This window comes from Sphaerodactylus townsendi, linkage group LG05 (assembly GCF_021028975.2).
Source record: "Sphaerodactylus townsendi isolate TG3544 linkage group LG05, MPM_Stown_v2.3, whole genome shotgun sequence".
NCBI classification, from domain to species: domain Eukaryota; kingdom Metazoa; phylum Chordata; class Lepidosauria; order Squamata; family Sphaerodactylidae; genus Sphaerodactylus; species Sphaerodactylus townsendi.
In genome coordinates this window covers 91502327-91521954 of record NC_059429.1, presented here as the reverse complement: position 1 = coordinate 91521954, position 19628 = coordinate 91502327, and the positions used below count along the sequence as shown (strand labels likewise).

Here is a 19628-nt window from a genome sequence, read left to right as displayed (position 1 = left end):
CACAAACATTTTTGGAAATTCTCCCAAATGCTGCAATTTGTTTGATGGGTGTGATGCCAGCTCTGCTATCTTTTGAGAATCAGGGATATTGACCCAATAATCAAAGCGATAATTAAACATGCATCCCTAGAAATCACCTTTATTTTTCTTCTGCCAGCCACCACTGTGGCAGCTGGCAATAGGGACTGGAGGTGGGTACCTATAGGAGGTGGGTACCTATTCTTTTCAAACGAAAACCTTACTGAAATTTGACTTTTGCATCGATAATTATATTTTCATTGTGCATTCATTATTTTCTCAATGGTATGAAAGTGCTGATCTTCCCTGACGGCTAGAAAGTTCCAGGGCATCTTTTCCACTGGTCAGTGTACTTGCAGGGAAAGAGTACTCTAAACATGATATATATATACTTTGCTCCTCCTATATATATAAAGGCCCCTGAAGCCAATGCTAGTCTTTTAAAGCTGTGACAACTTGATACAATCAGATAGCTTGCCTCAGGGAGCCCTCTCTGCCATAAATTTCCTACCAATTGAAAAACCCAGACTTCTGCCTCCCATCTTGACTTCATTCTATCTGCTAAATATTTTCTCTCTAAGTCACACTCAAGCAAATTAGTAGCAACCAGTTATTAGAAAAATCACTGTTCACTTAAGCAAGCATTTTCTAGCCATCAGTAGCAACTGAGGAAGCATCTTTAGCTAGCAACTGAGTGGAAGTCTAAAGGAAAGCTTACCATCTGGTTTAACAACTTTTAAATATTTGTAAAGAGAAAAATCTACATAGTATATTATTTTTCTTTTTAAAAAACAAACAGCTTTTAGTTGTGAATTTACACATGCACCCACAAAAATGAGTATATTTCATTGCTCTCAGCCTTGCATGTATTTGAGATTTTAATCTCTTCTGTGTTGTAGCACAGTGCATTATGCTTTTATTATTCCTGTGTGGCGAGCCACATGTTTGGTACTTTTTGTTCCAGATGCTACTGTGCCATAATGCCCCCAATTTTATCTTGAATAAGGCAGATTATGTAAGAGCATTATTTCTTTATTCTGCCACATACTTCCTCTGTGGTTTTTAGGCAAATTACTTCTTGCCATTGGATCACCTTCACTAAAATTACTGGTTTTGTTCTGAGCAGCTCAGAACAAGTGAACTAGTATCACTTATAAGACCAATTAATTGATTAAAATGTTAGCAGCTATTTAAGGCTGGATATTACAATATAATTCCTTCAGTTCTGACAAACGGCATTGTGTTGGCAGCTCCATTTTTTTGCACATATGCTCATACACAGTGTTTTCTGTCTGTTGTCTGATTTCCCTGCTTGATACTGAAATAGAATCCATTCAGCATAATCACAGCTTTATTCAAAAGGTTATCAGGTGGGCTACTTCCAGTGTTCCATTTCAAACAAGCGGGAACACTTTTTCAAGTCAAGGCCACCTCTCATGAGAAAAAGTGGAAAGGCAATATGCTTCTATAGCTCAGAGAAAGGGCTTGCTCACCTTACAGCTGCTTCCAAAAGTTTGGCTTACATGTCTCCCAAGATGGAGATCTTCTGGCATTACCTTTTTGTATTGATTCAAATCCTGACTGTATTCCCATGATATTTTATGTAGCTTTATGCAGTCATCAGACATTCTTTTTAATGAAGAAGAAGAGGTGGTTTTTGTACCCTGATTTTCTCTACCTCAAGAAGTCTCAAAGTGGCTTCCAATCATAACCCCTTCCTCTTTTCACAACAGGCAGCTGGTGAGGTAGGTGGAGCTCAGGGAATTTTGAGAGAACTGTAACTAGCCCTAAGTCATCCAGCAGGCTTCATGTAGAGGAGTAAGGAGCAAACCTGGTTTTCCAGATTAGAATCTGTTGCTAAAGTGAAGGAGTAGTGAACCAAGCCCACTTCTCTAGATCAGAGTCCACAGCTCTTATGCACTTTACCATGAAAATGAGAGAGGGACCATGGTTCAGCAGTAGAACATCTGCTTGGCTTGCAGAAGGTTCTAGTTTCAATCCACAGCATCTCCAGTTGAAAGGGTCATGCAGGAGGTGATGTAAAAGACCTCTGCCTGAGAACTAGAGAGCTTCTGGCAGCCTGAGTAGACAACACTGATCTCAATGGACCAATGGTGTGATTCATGATAAGGCAGCTTCTTCAGAAGATGATGTAGTTTTTATTTATATTTATGTCAGGTATTTGCATAACTTATTGGTCTCATGGTCAAGACAGTTTAGTTTTGCTATGAGAGAACAATATGTCCCAAACCTTAAATAGTAGCTGAGTTGTACACTTGGGGGATTTCTTTTGGTCACATAGATACATGAAGCTGCCTTCATGTATCTGACCCTGACTCTATCCAGATCAGCATAGTCTGACTGGCAGCTCTCCAAGATCACATTCAGGTCTTTGCAATCTGATCCTTTCAGTTAGAGATGCTGAGGACTCCACTTGGGACTTTCTCCATGCAACGCTGGTGTTCTGCCACTGGGACACTTCCCTACCCCTTCGTTGTGGGCCTTTTCTAACTCCATGGGGACCATGGGTAATGGCACAGTGGTAAAGAAGCACAGCAGAAGTAATTTAATTCCACAAGAAACACAAGATGACTCCTTCTGGATCAGAGCAAGTATCCATTAAGTCCATCTTTCTGTCTTTAACAGTGGCCAGTCAGATACTTCTGGGAAGCTCATGAACAGGTGTGGAGACCTCCTCTAGTTTTTCTCCCATTAAATGATATCCAGAATTTCACAAGTATTTTGAAATTTTTTGATATGCCTTTTTGCTTGGAGATCCAGTTTCACTTCTAAAGTGAGAACCAGTGCAGTGTAGTGGTTAGATTGTGGGAGAATCCAGGTTTGAACCTGTGCTCTGCCGTAGAAGCTTGCTGGGTGACTTTAGGACAGTCACAAACTTCCATCCTAACATAACTCACTGGGCTGTTGTGAGAATAAAATGGAGGAGAGGAAAATGATGTCAGCTACTGTAAGCTTACAGTGGGGAGAACGGTGGGGTGTAAATGTAATACATGAACTCTTTAAGAACTCTGGGGAGTGCACTACCCAGATCTCAGAACTTCCTAATTTGTAATTTGTCAGCAGTAGAGTTTTATTTCCCTTTGCCTCTGTGGAACACTTCTGATTTAATTAAAGAAATTGTTTGCTGTTCAGTCAATTTTCTTAAGTTTTGCCAGAGTTTATACTCCCCTTTTAAAATTTTCATTAGAGAGAGATTTCCACGTTTAAAAGAAAACCATCCTGCTGTTTATAGCTTTGTCATCCACTTACTCTTGACTGTACACTTCCTAATCTGTGGTCTATGTTTTGCCAGACGTTCTGTCCTAGTGGCTTTAAATAGCCTCCAAATCTCCTGGAAAGATCTGACTCTTTCTTTCAAATACCTTTTAATTAATTCTCTCATTTTTGAGAACTTGCCTTACTTGAATTTAAATGAGATCATCATGGACATTCTGCAATGCAGCAGCACCGTCCTGTGCTGCCCCGAGCGGCGCGAAGGCGCTGCTTTCCACCTCCCTTCCCGAGGGAGGTTTTTGGAAAGCACCACCTTTCCATCGGTGAGGTGTGAAAAGCACCGTGCCGAAGACGCTGCTTTCCCATCCCCCACACTCACTTCGTCCTCCAGTGTCTGTCTGGAGGGCTGCTGAGATCCGCCCATGCTGTCCTCCAACCCCACAGGGATCTGCAGAAGAGGCGGATCCGTGCGGAGCTGCCTCTTCTGTGCTGGCCTCTGCGGGGGCTGCTCGCACGCTTCCGTGCGAACGACCCCCTCCCCTCCACTGGCATAATTTCTGCTGGTGAAGAGGCGCCCTTTCCACCGTGCGGAAAGGGCCAGTATTAGTGGTAAATGGACAGCATTTATACTTCACACCATTTCCTGGGCACCACTCAGTGTTAAGGGTCACATCTCCTCTAATCTGTTCTAAAGCCATTGACCATATCTAGACCTTTTAGCTCTTTGTTTTGCTTTGCACTTATTTTCCCATCCTTTTCAGGTACCTCTTTTTTTTAAAAAAAAAAATCTGGATATGTTGCTGAAGTATTTCCTTTGAGGGAGAAACTATGTATCTCCTTTATGTGAAAAATTTAGTCCCACAGAGCATTATGGGCTAGGAAATGACAAGATTTAAGTGGAGAAAATGAGAGAGAGGCACTTTAGATAGGAGGATAGGGCTCAAAACCTTGAGAGCTCAAAAGATATGACAGGTGTACAAAGTGATGGGTCTGCTGCCTGCTGGTTTGAAAAATGTCTCCAAGTAGAGGAAAGGAGAGAGTGAGAGAAAGACTGAAGTTTTGCTGACAGCAGTGAGGGGTGGGGGAAGGCACATAACTACAGAAAGCTGTTATCTAACATCCTCATTCAAATACCCAGGCTAGGCAAAGGCTGACTTTCTTCACAGTCTGAGTGTTGATAATTGAGAATCCTTACATTCAAATTAGAGAGAGAAATCCTGTGTAGCTTTTTAAAAATGAAGCTTTTGAATGGGAGTGATTCTGAATGCGGTGAGGGAGATGGTGCAGGAATTTTTCTTCACAGGACCACTTTTTTTGTTCCAAATCACCTCCACCCAGCAGCTTTCCCCAGTGGTTATATATGCGAGTTTATTCTCATTAACAAGCATATGGAATTGGGCATGTAGGAAAAACACAGAGCACACCCTTCTCCTGCTGTCCCTTGACTCAAATCATATCTTCCTAAAACTGTTTTTTATATTAAAAAAATAGCAGATTGTAATGACTTTCTTACATACTTGTATGTCAAGCATGCAATTAGTCCATAATGGCAAGCTTTCTTCTAAGTGCCATTCTGTCTGCTTGTTTTTGTCCTTTTTGGCATTGAAAAAAGTGCAACATATTTATCCTCTAACCTACAAATCCCAGCCAGAACTATCTCCCTCCTCCCTCCTACTGCTTTGCCCCAAAAAAAGGAATGTGTACTTATCTACTGCTTTGCCCTTGGAAGGTCTTTGTAACCTGAGTTACCACAGCAAGGTTGAGCTGTCTGTATGCTGAGTAACAGTATCTTCCAGGCTTGGCTTATTTCTTTGTTTAGAAGAGACACAGAATTGGCTGCTCCTTACGATGCAGTATCTATCTCATTTTGGTTTGATTTAAACCCCTGATGGCAATTTCTGCATAACATGAGTTCTTGTTATGGAATTGAATGGCAGGTATAATTTAATGTTCTCTTTGAATTTCTTTTGTAATCCTTATAGCTCCAGACACTGATGCAGCTGCTATCCAGCAAGTCAGTGATTATGTCCTTTCCCTCCATCTTCCCACTGATTTTGCCACAGTCCGCAACAAGATGAATGAAATCCAGAACTTGGCTGCAAAGCTTCAGTGTCCTGAGAGCATCATTGCCCAAACAGCTGGGGACATTGCTAGGGCCAAACAGCTTCTGCAGGAGGCTGAAGAAGCCAGGTAAAGGAGGGGTTTGGTTGCTGAGCCTCATGAAAGATTAATAAGAGAATTGGCACATAACTTTAATAATATTTGAGCCTGTGATTGCTCACTGTGATTGGGGCCCTTTTCTTACTCAACAGTGACTTCAATAAAAGCTGACATGAAACTTCTCAGACTCCTCACCCTTCAAAGCATTTTCCCTTAACATGAAATATTTTTCATATGATTTAATTCACACACAATTCACATTTATTACTAGCTGCAGGGCCATTGTTCTGAAGCATCATTCCATAACCTCACAGTAAGTATTGGAATACAGGAGCCATTTGAGTGGGGACAATTGTCTGGTTCTTTGCTAGCTGATGGTTGCTTTTCCTTCACTTTGGCAACATCTCAACTGGGTGAGAAGTATCTCTGCAGTTGGACCTTTCCTCCTGAAGTCAACCAGGTATTACAGCAGTATGGAAAGATGCCAAAAGCATGGAGCAAATGTGACTGGGACTTCCCACTAGGCTTCCCCCAGTAAATATTGCTCAGTGTTTAAACAGAATTTCCCTGAGTTTTGAAGCTCTTAGTGGACGTTATCTCAGAAATCCTAGTAGGCAGGCCGGTATTCCCATGTTACAAAGTGTGTGTGGGAGGAACTGATGTATGAAGCTGAATGAGAAACAGTGGCTTGCCTTTAGCTACCCAGTAATGATTTATGGCTGAAGGTTCAAACAGATGATGAGAGTTCTGTGGCTGGAGCTCCTAGCACTCCCCCCCCCCCCAATCAAGCATGCATGGCCTTGCTTTGGATCAGGACCACAGTATAGGGGGAGAAAGTTTGAGCCTTCTCTGCTGTGATATTTTCATAATATGAAAAAGTCCCAGGTAACTACCTTATTGGGCTGAAGTCTCCCTAATAGGACAAGTAATAACTTTTTTTGTAACAGTCTGGTGTTTAAATGTGAACCAGCTGCCTCCTGTCTCACAGGTCATTCTCATAGTTCCTATAGTGCATGAAACTAGTCCTTCTCGTTTTGAAGAGATAGGGATGGAATCTTTTACAGCCACTTCTTTTCAGTGAGCACACAGTAGGCAAGAAAGATATCAAATGAAAACCTGTCCATTTGAGCTGCTTAAAAGCCTCTCAAGTGTGTTCTCCCAGCATTCTTTTACATGCTGTTCAGGAAAAAAAATATGCCACCTCTCCAGAGACCCGCTGCTGCCTATTTTCTTATTGGGCTTGTTGGTTTCATCTTCCATCTTCCAATCATTAATCACAACGCAATACATGGTAGAGATTGAGAAGGATGATTTTGATCAGAAATCAAAATTATTATTTTCCTAGGAATCGAGCAAATGCTATTGAAGGCAATGTAGAGAATGTAGCAGAAAATCTGAGACAAGCTAATGTAGCACTTCAGGAGGCTGAAGACACTATTCATGGTTCTGGTTATTCCCTTCAACTCATCGAGGACCGCCTTGATGAAGTGAGTGGTTCGTGCTGAGCTTTTGGTATTGTGTTCTTGTATGAAATGCTTTTTGTGAAGCCAGGGTTTTGAACATCTAGCTGGGGTCTGGAGATTTCTTGGAATTATAGCTGATCTCCAGACTAAAGAGATCTTTTCCTAGATCAGGAATACTTTTTTGTTTCCCTCTTCTTATGCTTGTTACTGGCCCTTCCTGCACAACCAAAATAAGACATCCTGGGGACGTCTTAAAAAAACCTATCTTCTCTCACTTTCATTTTCACTGGTGTCTGCTATTTTCTGCCACTTGAATCCTATGTTGCTCCAGCCATTGGCTGAACTTGCCCTGAGTCGTTTGCCCTGCATGCATCATGCCCAGGCTTTTTAAAACTGAATAAACTACATGAATCAACTACTGTTTTTTGTTTTTTTTAATTCAATGAGCTATCTTTGAAGGCACAAACACACTCTATGAGAAAATAGGAAAACTATATATTGATGGAATCAGCAGGAACAGCTGAGTTGAGTTGATTCATGTAGTTTATTTACTGAAAAGAAGTCCAGGTCTGACGCCTGCTGAGCAAACATCCCAGGGCAAGTTCAGCAAATGGCGGGTGCAACAGAGGATTCAAGCAGCACAAAATGTCAGGCACCAGTGAAAATGAAAATGAGAGCTTCTTTACTGGATGGGAGAAATACATTGTCTCCCGAGCTCTGCACAGAAAGCAGGAGATGACTTTAAACCAACTTCAGAATATTTTTTTTTTTGCTTTTAGTAATTTTAAAACACCCCAGATAGTTGGAATAAAATGTCCTGAAGACATTTTGGGGGGAAGTTGTGCGGAATTCCTCCCCAAAGCACTTCTTTTCATATCCTCAAGACATTTTATTTGTATTGTGCAGAAAGTTCCATTGTCTTACTCCTGAGCCTTCAGTGTTTTATTTTACAATATTTGACCATAAAAAGGAGGCTTTGCTCTTTGCATCATTGCAGCATAAACTGAGCAGCTTACTTGTTTCCTACAGCCCTGAATGCTAGTGAACACTGTCTGAGTATCTGTAGCTGAGTGATTTTAACAGTATAGTAATTTTGTGCTTCAGGGAGAAAGCAAGTATATTTTGCAAGATAGACCTTGAACATTGACGTTACAGCAGATCCTGGAATAAGGGATAATAACCCTTACTGATATTTTTCTCGGGGAGAGCCTTAGGTAAATTGCTAAATGCTTCCTCTTTTGGCATGTTCAGATACAGATGGTCCTTAGTCCAGCTGAGAAGAGTATACAGGACATCACTGGTCAGCTGGATCGCTTCACGAATAGACTCAATCAGTTACGGTATAAGGGAGACCAGAACCGGGTGTGGGCTTTGGATGCTCAACAGAAAGCAGTGGAAGCCAGTGAGCAAACAAGGAGCACTCAGCAGGTATGACAATAGGATCTTCCAGGCACTGCACTTTTTATTTTTATTTTAATCCATTTATGACCTGAGGTGTACATATCATATTCAGGGCTGCTGAGACCGTAACAGGTCCCTGGTAAAAGATTCTTCCCCCGCACTTTTAAAGACAAAAAGATAGAGCAAGGAAGGAAAAAACTAATTTAACCCATAATGGAACAAAAAGCCTCTTAAGGAATCCAAAACCCTTTGCTTAACTGGAAAGGTAAACATTCTCTTGCAAGAAAGTTAAGCAAAGGGTTAAAAGAAGGGATCATAATAGTCCCAGTGGGCCACTGCGAGTAGCAGAGAGCTGGACTAGATGGACTCTGGTCTGATCCAGCTGGCTTGTTCTTATGTTCTTAATATATAATAGATATACTTCTTGAGACCTGCAGCCTTTTCGATCCGGAGTTCTTCCTGTCCGCAGCCTTGATGGTTATATATTAGTTTCCCACTCGGTCTTCGCCCCTACTACCGTTGTATTTTATATTTGTTGTTTGATTATGCCAATAAAGGCTAATGTTACATTAGTTTCCCAGATGCTTATGTAGTCAGAGTTGGAATATTATTCAAGCAGCCCAGTTAGTGCTTTTTGGCAGATGCTCTAAGTTCTTACCCAACCTGGCCAGTAATCTGCAAAATGACTTTGTTCTCTAGCTATAACACAGACTTCTATTCCATTGTTCAATGGCTGAGCTTTGCCCATAAAGAGAACATTAGTGAAGAACTGATAGAACTCCCAAACAGTTCTTTCATGTCATTATCCTCTAACATAAAATGTTTGCTATGAAGGTGAACAAGAAAGCCTACCAGAAGGAAAGGTGTTTACCAGGGGCAGAGAAACCAGGGCAGGGAAATTAGGGCCGATTCACATATTATAGATATATTTCTTTCAGATGCAATCTGGGAGTTTCTTGCTGGGAACTCAGTTTCCAGGCTGCATAGGCCAGGGACATGGGGCTTAAGCCTTACACCAATTAGGAAATTCCTATTTGCCCAGTGGTGAAAACTGACATATACTGATGATTCCATAAAAGTTTATCCAGCAAAGTTAATAGTGGTTGTTTAAGGTACGGGCTTCCTGGTTAGTTTCAGGTTGGAAAAATGGTGCCATCTCCCTGTATGTCTTAGTCCTGATCTGCATTAAACCCTTGTACACATGAGAACTGAGTTCTTTACAAGCAGAAGCATATCTGTCTGACTGAAAGTCACGTGAGGACACGTGAATCATTCTTTATGAGAACAGTTTCAGGCAAACTGATGAGCCAAAGTGAATCAAAGGGAGTTTTGTAACAGCCTAAAGATGTAAGAGGTAGGAACTAGGGAGGAAGCTAAAATAAAAATGGTATTCTCCCACACTTAGAAGAGGCAAGGGAGGAATCCAACTCAGACATTTGGGTAAGTGACATTGCTGGTTATGCATGACTACATCTGATGCTGAGCTCTGTGGGAGGTTGGGCAACGGAGAGAGTGGTAAACAGGAACCTGTAGTCTTCTCTTCTTCCTCCTGGCCTTTCTGTTTTTAGCATCATCAGGCAAGGTCTGACATGTCCTCACTGACCATCTTTGCAAGCCCCTTTTATCCTTGGTCCATTATTTGACCTGCCTTGGTCCTGCTTCCACTCTCTCATGATAGGCTCTCATCCCGTGACAGGCTGGAACCAATCACATTCATCTCCCATGGAGGCATCCCTCTTAAAGTCCCAGCCTTGCCTGGACTGAAGGTGGTATGACCTGGCCTCCCAGATATTATCCTGCCATCAAACAGCCCATCTCACTCTTCACACATTATCAGCCTGTCATTCCATTCTGTTTCAGGTGAGGGTTTAAAGATTCACTTTTCTGTTTCTCCCTGTGCCTCACCTCCCACCTCCCATTGTTGGAGCTGGTTTGCCTGCAGGATCCTGGCACTGGTGTCAGTGCCTTCTCTCTTCTAGAGCAGACATCAGTCTTCCGTGACAAGTGTCAGTCGTGAAATAGCATAATTTCTCTCAGAACCTCTGAAAGATAGCCAAGGTGTCTGTGTTAGTTCTACGGTATCAACATGACCCATCCATCTAAAGTTCATCCATCATTCTATTCATCTGTTTTGTGGCAGGAATTTGAAACAGTAAAACATAAGTATGCAGAACTGAAAAGACGAATGGGGCAGGGTTCAAACTTGGGCATTCAAGGGACCCGGATCCAAAGGGTTCAGATGGAAGTCAATTCACTACTTAAGGAAACCTTGAGTATGATGGCCAAGATGGGAGGTAAGTAAAACATGAATGGAAGCTCACATGTCTTTTAGCTGACCTCACTGCTATGGTCTTTCTGGCATTTCCACACACAAGCACTATGGACTAGAAAGGCCAAACATCTGAATAAATTTCTGTGTATCACCACTGGAATAATAGTTGCATATACTGTCTTACAAAAAATTTGATCCATCTTCATTGCAGTCTGGGGTATAAGGTGGAAAATCTTCATTGCAAGATACCCTGTGACTTGCATGTGCACTTTCTTCAAAATGGAACCTGGGTGCAGCTTTTCAGTAATAAGACCTTTGCTGATCCAGTTTTAGAAGGGCAAAGGCTTTTCTGAAACTGCAGTGATTCCAGAGTGATGCAAACCTTGTTGTTGTTGTTTTTGGTGCCATGTCAATTCAGAAGGGGGACAAACACTCTGTTCTATAAAGCCTCTCATAGGCTCACTTAATAACAGCCGACAACCAAGCCACATTTTGGGATCCTTGAGTCAAACACTTCAGTTTTGTTCATTCAGGCTTAATGATTTCATTCAATGTGTTTTGGGAACCAGCCAGTGTGTGGACTAAATGCCTTGGCCCCAGCAGCAGGTGCTGCATGAATAACTGACTGGCTTAAAGCCAGAGTTTTTATTGGGAAGGAGGTTCAGCATTGCCTTCATTGATAAAGCTGTGCCTCTAATGAATGTCTTTCATTGAAGGTGTCCCTCCGTGCCAAAAACTTGGCATCTGGCTGCTGCCAGCCAGTTACCCCCACTCAGTGTTTACTGAATGCAGAAAGAATCTTGATATTATTAAATAGGCCAGGCAGCAATTTCCCATGCAGAACATGACACACATACATTATCAGTGTCTGCTGACGTCAATGTTAAAACCCACTTGGCCTTGCCAGGAGAAGCTGCAGCTTTATCAGGAAGAAGTGCTAAACTGATGCAGATTGGTATGGGCCAGTGATTCCTTAATGGCAGGTTATCAATCCCGGTGGTTAAAGAGACTGAGCAGTTTCCCTTCACTGGGGTTGCAGATAAGCAGAAAATCTGGCCTTCAAGAAGTTTGTAGGGAAGAGGCCCAAGCCAAAGCTCATCGTTATTAAACTGATGAACACTGTTTCCTTAAATGAAGGTGTTCGTATTAAATTGTGTCTGTACCAGCCCTCCTTTTGATGTCCCTGGTGGTCTCAGGCCTGCTTTTTGCATACATGTATACTTCCCCCTTTGGGCTGAGAAGTCCAGAAAGAATGCTGAATATATCCATAAACACCTTCAGTCACCTTGCTAAAAACATACAATAACAGAACACAGTCAACTCATGATCTCCAGAGGTAAATCATAATCTTGACAGCTGAAGATGAATGCCTTCTTATGGTAAGAAGGACAGGTTGTATGATTTGCGAGGAGATAACAGATTTGTCATCCTCTGATCAGACAAGGGCTTTTTCTGCCCAACCAAAATAAAACATTTTGAGGCAGGAAATCAAATGTTTCCTCTACATCCCCCCCCTCCGATATTTTATTTCCAGCCTCAAAACATTTTAAATACATCCTATTTTTTATTTTAGCCATTCTTTTATTGAAACGTTTTCAAAACATTTTGATTTGCTGTGGGTATCTCTATAAAACGTTTACCATGCCTCTCTGCAGTCCCCAGACTTCATCCTTGGCACCGTTTTCTCAGCTCGCTGTTGACTCATCTATTTATTTTTGTCCTCAAAAAGGGTGGGGGTGGGGTCAAATCTTTGAAGCACAACATATGAAAACTTCAGCATACTTTGAAGCAATGTAGTGTTGAATCCATGGAGAAAAAAATTGGAACAATCACAGGATGGCAGGAATTGTTTCTAGAGAGTGAGTGCGGACAAACGGGGTGATTGAAAACATTTTGGAAACTTTTGCAAATGTTTTCGGGGATTTGTGCAGAAAGGGCAAACGGTAAAAATGTAGAACAGATGTTAGCCAGTATCTTCATAATGTTGAAGAGAAACAACATGGTGTCAATTCTGCATGCAGCTTTTATTGCCAACTGTAGATACAGAGACAGAGCACCCACACAGCAATTTTTCCTGTCTTTCCTCGCCTCAGGCTCTTATGTCACTTGAGAGCTGACTTGGGATTTAAAAACAACAAAAAATGGCAGTAGACATATTGTAGCATTATAACTATTTGTCTGCTAGGTCTTCTGAAATCCTTGATGCCTCTTGCCTCTTTTGTTACAGAGATATACAGGGAAAGGCATGTCACCATAGCAAAAAGGACTAAAGACTTACTATTTTCTTTTGAAATCAAAGTTGAGAAGTCAGAGGAACCTTGTGGATAGAATGTTACAACATTATAATGCTATAGGGGTATGTCCATTGTTGATTAAAAAAAACTGGAAAGACCTCTGTGGTAGGGAAAATAGTAACCACAGGAGAACTGGGGCAAGGAACATGGTGCCAGGTTTGGGAACGATCAAAGCAATCAGAAAGCAGACAGTTAGAGGATGATATTGTCTGTATACTCCAGTGTAGATGCCAAACTGGAGCACAACCTCCCTGTGGAAGCAACCTAAATTAGGACTATAGGAGAATTTTTCTGCAGGTTAACCTATTTCTCTTACATTTTCAGCGTTAGAAACAGAGCTCCGGCACAGCAACAGTGCAATTATCCTTGAATCAGCCAAGCTAGCAGGCTTGGAAAAGCAAGTGGAAACAATTCGAGATCATATCAGCCACCGAGCAGCATACTTTGCCACCTGTACTGACTAGCACAGCTCATTCTCATTTCCTGGCTGAAGCCTTTTGCAAATCTTACAACTTCATCTACCTTTTATTTAAAACAAACAAACAAACAAATGTAGCTTTGAGCTCTTTGTGAAAGGCTTTCTTTCTACGTCAAACTTTCGGATATAGGAATGGATTGTAGTTGTTTTAATTTATTTGTTTAACCATTTCAACTTTTTATACATACCTGGAATTCACTTATCAAATTAAAACCTTATGATAGCTGCTTTTTGTAGCATACATATTTATTTTACACTTTTCATCCTAGGAAAAACAGGGTTAAAGCCGGATTTGGGATTAAAGGAAGTACAAACAGGCATGAATAGTGTTTTCAGGAGCAATACAGACACAAATATATTTCAGGCTTCAGGGCAAATGACTTAACAAGAAATCTGTTTTTATCCAATGCTACTACCTGCTTTACTGACAGCATCACACTTTGCAAGCAAAGTATTATATGAAACAAATCTGCCATTACAGCCGGGGGAGGGGGGAATCTCCAGAGTGAATTAAAAGCTCACTTCCTTTTCTGTTAATAACTGGCAGCCACTTGAAAAACAATCAGCTTTATTAAGCATCATATTTATTATACAGTTAATAACCTGGAAGCAGCAGTTAACTATACTGAGAACGGAAGCTGCGTAGCCTCCTCTGCTCATTCTGCCTATGCAGAAGACCTGTGTACAGTTCCATTGAAACAAACAACAACCAGGCAGCCATGCTTGGCAGATTGCTCTCAAACCATAGATGAAAGCAACACAAATAAACTCTGGCAAAAGATACTTTCAGTTTCAACAATCTCTTTCACAGAGGAAAACACCTTGCAATTCTTCTACTGTTGTACTGAACAGCTACAGATACATAACATACTTACTCCCGCCTCCCAAAAAAGATCAAAAGAAAAAAGATACATAAACATTTTTTGCAAGGATGTAGCACAATACACTGAAACTGTAGCAGAAGCTTGGTGTCTCTCTCTTCTATTAAAAATGCTTCTCTGTTTGAATGAAATGACCCTTCTAATATTTCAAGGTAACCACACCATCAGATTTGTCAGGCCCCTGGATGTCCACCTCTTCCATGAGTGGCCCCTGCCATCTGAAAAGGCAGCTGTGCTGCACAGAATTTAGGCCTTCTCTCTTCTTGCACTGTTGATGTTTGACTTTGAAGCACAGAGAAGCCCTTTGAAGCCCTTCTGCAATGGAAAGGAGAAAGACAAAAATAACTTCTTAGTCATTTGAGATATATATATATATATGGGTTTTTTTTACAAGAAACTGACTTACAAAACGCTCCCCCCTCCACCAAATTCTGGATGATAAGCAGAAAAAGTCAAAAGGTGCCAATAGGGTTGCCAACTCCAAGTTGGGGAATTTTTGGAGATTTGGAGGCAGAGGGTCCTTTTTCCTTTTTGTTTTCAACGAAGTGTCTTCAAAGACATTTCATAGAAAACAAAAAGGAAAAAAACAACATGTGTGCATCATCAGCTGAGAAAACTAAGTTTATTCATGTACTTTACAAGCTAAAATTGCAGCCGCCCATGATGCAACCAAAGGTAACAGCCCCAGGGACAACTCGGTGAATGGTGGGCAGAGGCGTAGCTGGGCCAAACTGTACCCGGTGTACATTTTATGTTTTTCTGCCCCCCCCGCAACACCCCCCCCTTGGCTCTTCCACCTGCAAGCGCCCCCCAAGTATGATGTTCTTTATTTTCCCTTCCCCATATTCACTTACCTTAGTTCCTTTTCTTTTTTTGAGCAACTTTTTTCAAGCTGCAAAGGAAGCACTCTTTGTTCCTCGCAGTAAAAATGGCGTGATGGGAACTATACTTCCCAGGAGACTTTGTGAGCCCCAAGGTCTCCTGGGAACTGTAGTTCCTCAGGGCGTTTTTACTGCGAACAGGCCTTTGCAGCCTGAAAAAGTTCTCAAAAAGGAAAGGAACTAAAGTAACGGGGAAAGGGGTGGGGGGCACCATGGAGGGGGGAGAAGGAAAGGGGGAGGGGCCAATTTCCATGCCCCCCAGGCATGCGCCCGGTGCACGGCACACACCCCGTCCCCTTGGAGCTTCGCCACTGGGCGGGCAGCACAATGAATTCCTGGAGCAGCAAAAAATGGCGGGCATGATCTGGAGAAACTGAAAGTGACAACTTGCAGATCAGGTGGGAGAAAAAACCTGCCTTCTCCTCACCAGCTTTATTTGTCTATGCTATCCAAACAAAAAAAAAGAGCAAACACTTTTTAAAGATGTCCCCATGACAACTTATTTGTGTTGTGCAGAAAGGACCACTATATGTAGACTCTGGACTAGGTAGTTTCTAAATCACTTAATGTATCATGTTTAAAACTTATACTTGGCTTTATTTGACATTTGTTTGTTTTCACATTTTGTATTCCTATTGTATTACTGGTTGGACATCACATCTTGTTAACTGTACTTAATTGTACTTGTCATCTGCCTTGAGTCTGAATGAGAAAGGAAAACAATAAATAACCTAAATAAATAAAGATGAGAATGAAGATGAATGACAGTAATTTGCCAAGGGCAACACAACATAATAATGTTAGGGAGGTTACCAAGTAAACAATTAAGAAATAGGCCTTCTAGCATTCACAGTGCTTTCACAGTAAATGTTGTTCTGATACTGTTTGGAGGCTGTTTGCCTGTTTTCTGAATATACAGAAATCTTGTTAAAGCAACCATCTCTGTGATTTGGGAAGGAACATTAGTTCCCAGGTTTAACAGACACCCAGTAAATCAATGACTGACTTAAGACTTCAGTCGCAGCAGTGCTAAGACTAGATCTGTTTTGAGCCTTGTGGTTCCACTGAGCATTGTTCTTCCAGTACTAATTTCCTCAACAAAACAATAGCATCAAGAACGTTTCAGAGTTATACATGTGAGCAGCTTTGCAATCTAACTCAGAGTAAAATGTCAAGTCCTTTGGAATCAATAGACTTGAGTGTATTTTTAGAATGGCTGAGTGCCTTTAATATTTCTTCTGCTGGTGTGAGTTTTAATAGGGCCTTAACATTTATTGTACTTGTGTTTTATGATGTGAGTTACATTGAGAATCTTTGAGCTGGGGGGCTAAATATAAATATTTAAATATGTATGTCGGTGTATATTTAAATTTGATACATTCCTGTAGGAGAGTTTGGTTTGTTTAATGCCTGCTTCTTTGAGTGAGGTCAAGGAATTTATATATATAAACACACACACACACACACACACACACACACACACACACACACACACACAGTATACACACACACAGTATACACACACACACATATAGTTCAGTTGCTTGATCTCACCATCCTTTTGGTGGAGTACACCAGTGGTGGGATTCAGCAGGTTCGCACCACTTCGGCAGAACCGGGTGTTAAAATGGTGCTTGTAAACAACCAGTTGTTAAGTTATTTGAATCCAACTACAGGAACTGGTGGTTAAATTATTTGAATCCCACCACTGCAGTACACCCCGCCTGCTCTTAGGGGCTTTGAACATATTATAAAACTAGGATGTACATTTCATGCAAATAGCACTAGATCACAGCTAGTGTAACTTTTAATGCTAAGGAAGCTTTGAGACATCATATAGAAAGCTTATGGGTTGGATCCAACCAGTTTTTTCTCTGCCCAATTTTTTCTTACTATATCCACATGGCTTTTATTCATGCAGGTTCCATTATCCCCAGTGTAGCCTTTTTGGATTGTCAAAGGTGATCCCTCCACTCTTTTTGACTGACAAAAGCTGGGTGGATCAAACTTTATGAAGGATAATATTGTGTACAATTTACCTGTAAAAGTGTGCATCTGGTTCATATGGCTGTTTTTCCAATCACATCATCAAACAAACTCCAGTTTGCCCAGTGCCAAAATGTGAGTGGTTATTGGCTTTCCCTGGAACAAGGACCTCTGATTTGAAGTGACTGAGATTCGGAAAAGAAGAATGGAGGAAAAGGATAATAGTGAAGTTCATTTATCAATGGAAAAAGTAACAACATTTACTGATTTACTGATGTACAGATGAGTCAGATTATTGGCAAATTGTTAACTAAAGTATCTGATTTGAGGATGGATTCACTTATAAATACCAGCAGCAATGGCAGTAAGCTACTGATTTTTTTTCTGCACACAAGTCAAAAGGCAGACAGTGAAAAAATCTTAAATGTTTCAGCAAAATGTAGTAAAATGCTTCAGGCCATTAGAGGCAACAAGAGGTGTTTGATTTTATCTGGTTATTTTTGATACTGTTAGTACTATTCTTTAGATTTTCTGCTTTATGCTGCTGTTGTCTTTTATTGTTTATCTTGTGGTACTGATTTGAATATTGCAGTTAGTCTACATTTGTATTGCAAACTGCCTTAAGATTCCTTGCAGGACAAAAAGGCAGAATCTCAATTTTAAAAATAAATGTCACAACTTTGTCTATACTGTCCTTTTTTCGTTCAAAATTTTAACTCAACTATAAACAAAAATTAGAATATTTTATTCAATAATACCAAATAATGAAACAGACACTTACTGAGGCTTAACAGGTTTTTTTATGAGCACTGACTCTGAACAAAAGGTTGGTTTCACTTTCTCATGTGTTCCACATGCTGAAGAGCAGCCAAATGGAGATCTGTTTGGAGAGTTGTGATTGTCTGCCACAGTTGTGCAGGCATTTGTAGGGACAGAATTGCTAACCACGTTATTCAAATACTTGCTGTCTATCACTTTGTCCTGTTCATTAGAAAGATCTGATACATTGTGGCATGATAACAGAGGCATCAAAGTACTGGGATCTTGATTGGGTTGCTCCTGACTGGTGACTGATGGACTGTTGGGTCTTGATGAATCTTGCACTTCTATGACTGGGAGACTGTTTCCAGTATTGATGTCTGTATGGTGGCAGTTCATATGGAGTTTCTTCATATGATGAACAACAGTTGCTGCATTGAAAGCTTGCTAAGAAAGGAGAACACAACATGTCTTGTGAAATGGACTTTGGGTCCTTCCAGATGCTACTTCACTACTGGTATGTTGGTTTTGGGAGAAGACCTCAGAGTGGTCTTTCCCACACTACCCTGATATGTAGAAAGTTGTTAATTAACTAGGAAATGTCAGGTTACTTTAAATCTATAATCCCCCTGTGAAACAAAATAGCTTTCCAGCTTGCAAGGGGCTTTCAAGGTGAGAGACAAGCAGAGGTAGTTTGCCATTGCCCTCCTCTGCAGAGTCTTCTTCGATAGTCACTCTTGCAAATAAGAACCCTGCTTGTCCTCTGATTGGGCTACATCATGCTATTTTCCCTCTCTAAGGGAACTTAAGGTCTTTTAATTAATAGTAATTCTTTATTACACTCTATATACTAAATTAGCATGGCAATTCTAGCCTTTGTTGCAGTATGCCAGATCTGACCGCAGATCAAGCCTTCTGGTTATCCATTTTTGGAGGATTTCCAGTATGGTTCCACAAGGAAATCTTATACCCAGTGGCGTAATGCCCACAGGGCAGGAAGGCACAACACCCCAGGTGGAGTAGTGGCAGAGGTGTGGCCGGGCCGTCAAGGGGGTGTGGCAGGCGCATGGCGGGGAGTTCCGGGGGCATTCTGTGGTGCCAGCGGGCGATGCTGCGGCAGGGTGCGGTTTCCCCTCGCTTCACCTCTGCTTATACCAATGTACTTATGACAAGACATTATTACTAGACTAAAATGACTAAGTGGCACATACTCAGATGTTAGCACCATGCAATTTACCTTCCACTTGCTTTTTGCAAAATTTTTCTGGATCTGTGCACTGACAGATGGGTATATGTCATGGTGGAGTGCAGTGTTTCCATTAATCCTGCAGATTGAGTGAGAGGAAGAACAGGTCTGTAGGCAGTTGGTTCTTGTGAAACATTTTACATTCTTGCAAGAACTGCCTAACCTTTTTATGTTCAATCAGTAGTAATTAAACCCAAAGGGGAAAAACATTAATAAAACACCATATACAGAAATTCTGCAGTGGTTGAGTGGGATCAGAGTGAAGTGCTTTCATCCCTAGCTGTGTTCATGTTGACTCTGCATAATAATAGTAGCTATAACCTGGACATGAACGTAGGCCTCATGGAGATGAAAAAAGTGCCATGTCACTCTAGGGCTTGCATGACACCTGAACACATAGGGATGCCAGGCTCCAGGGGTATTGTACTCCACTGAGGTTCCTGTCCTCCCCAGGCTCCATCCCAAAATTTCCAGGAGTTTCCAAACCCAGATCTGGCAAGCCTACACTCCTTTCCTTTGCCAGAGGCCCGAGAGGACCTGGCACAAACCATGAAG

The 19628-nt window shown here is 41.3% G+C and overlaps 2 protein-coding genes across 2 annotated transcripts in view; one reads left to right on the top strand and one right to left on the bottom strand.

Moving 5' to 3' along the window:
- The window catches only part of LAMB3 (laminin subunit beta 3), a 71349-nt gene extending 57129 nt beyond the window's left edge, over positions 1-14220 (top strand). The window contains exons 19-23 of the mRNA XM_048497436.1: positions 5235-5442; positions 6758-6899; positions 8127-8303; positions 10417-10570; positions 13167-14220. Coding sequence (XP_048353393.1) covers positions 5235-5442; positions 6758-6899; positions 8127-8303; positions 10417-10570; positions 13167-13306 — 821 coding nt within the window. The 3' untranslated portion in view covers positions 13307-14220. The remainder of the gene's footprint in view (positions 1-5234; positions 5443-6757; positions 6900-8126; positions 8304-10416; positions 10571-13166) is intronic.
- The window catches only part of CAMK1G (calcium/calmodulin dependent protein kinase IG), a 62224-nt gene continuing 56467 nt past the window's right edge, over positions 13872-19628 (bottom strand). The window contains exons 10-13 of the mRNA XM_048497437.1: positions 19065-19152; positions 17850-18274; positions 17122-17253; positions 13872-14516 (exon numbers count right to left, since the gene is read on the bottom strand). Of these exons, the coding sequence (XP_048353394.1) occupies positions 17163-17253; positions 17850-18274; positions 19065-19152 (604 nt within the window). The 3' untranslated portion in view covers positions 13872-14516; positions 17122-17162. The remainder of the gene's footprint in view (positions 14517-17121; positions 17254-17849; positions 18275-19064; positions 19153-19628) is intronic.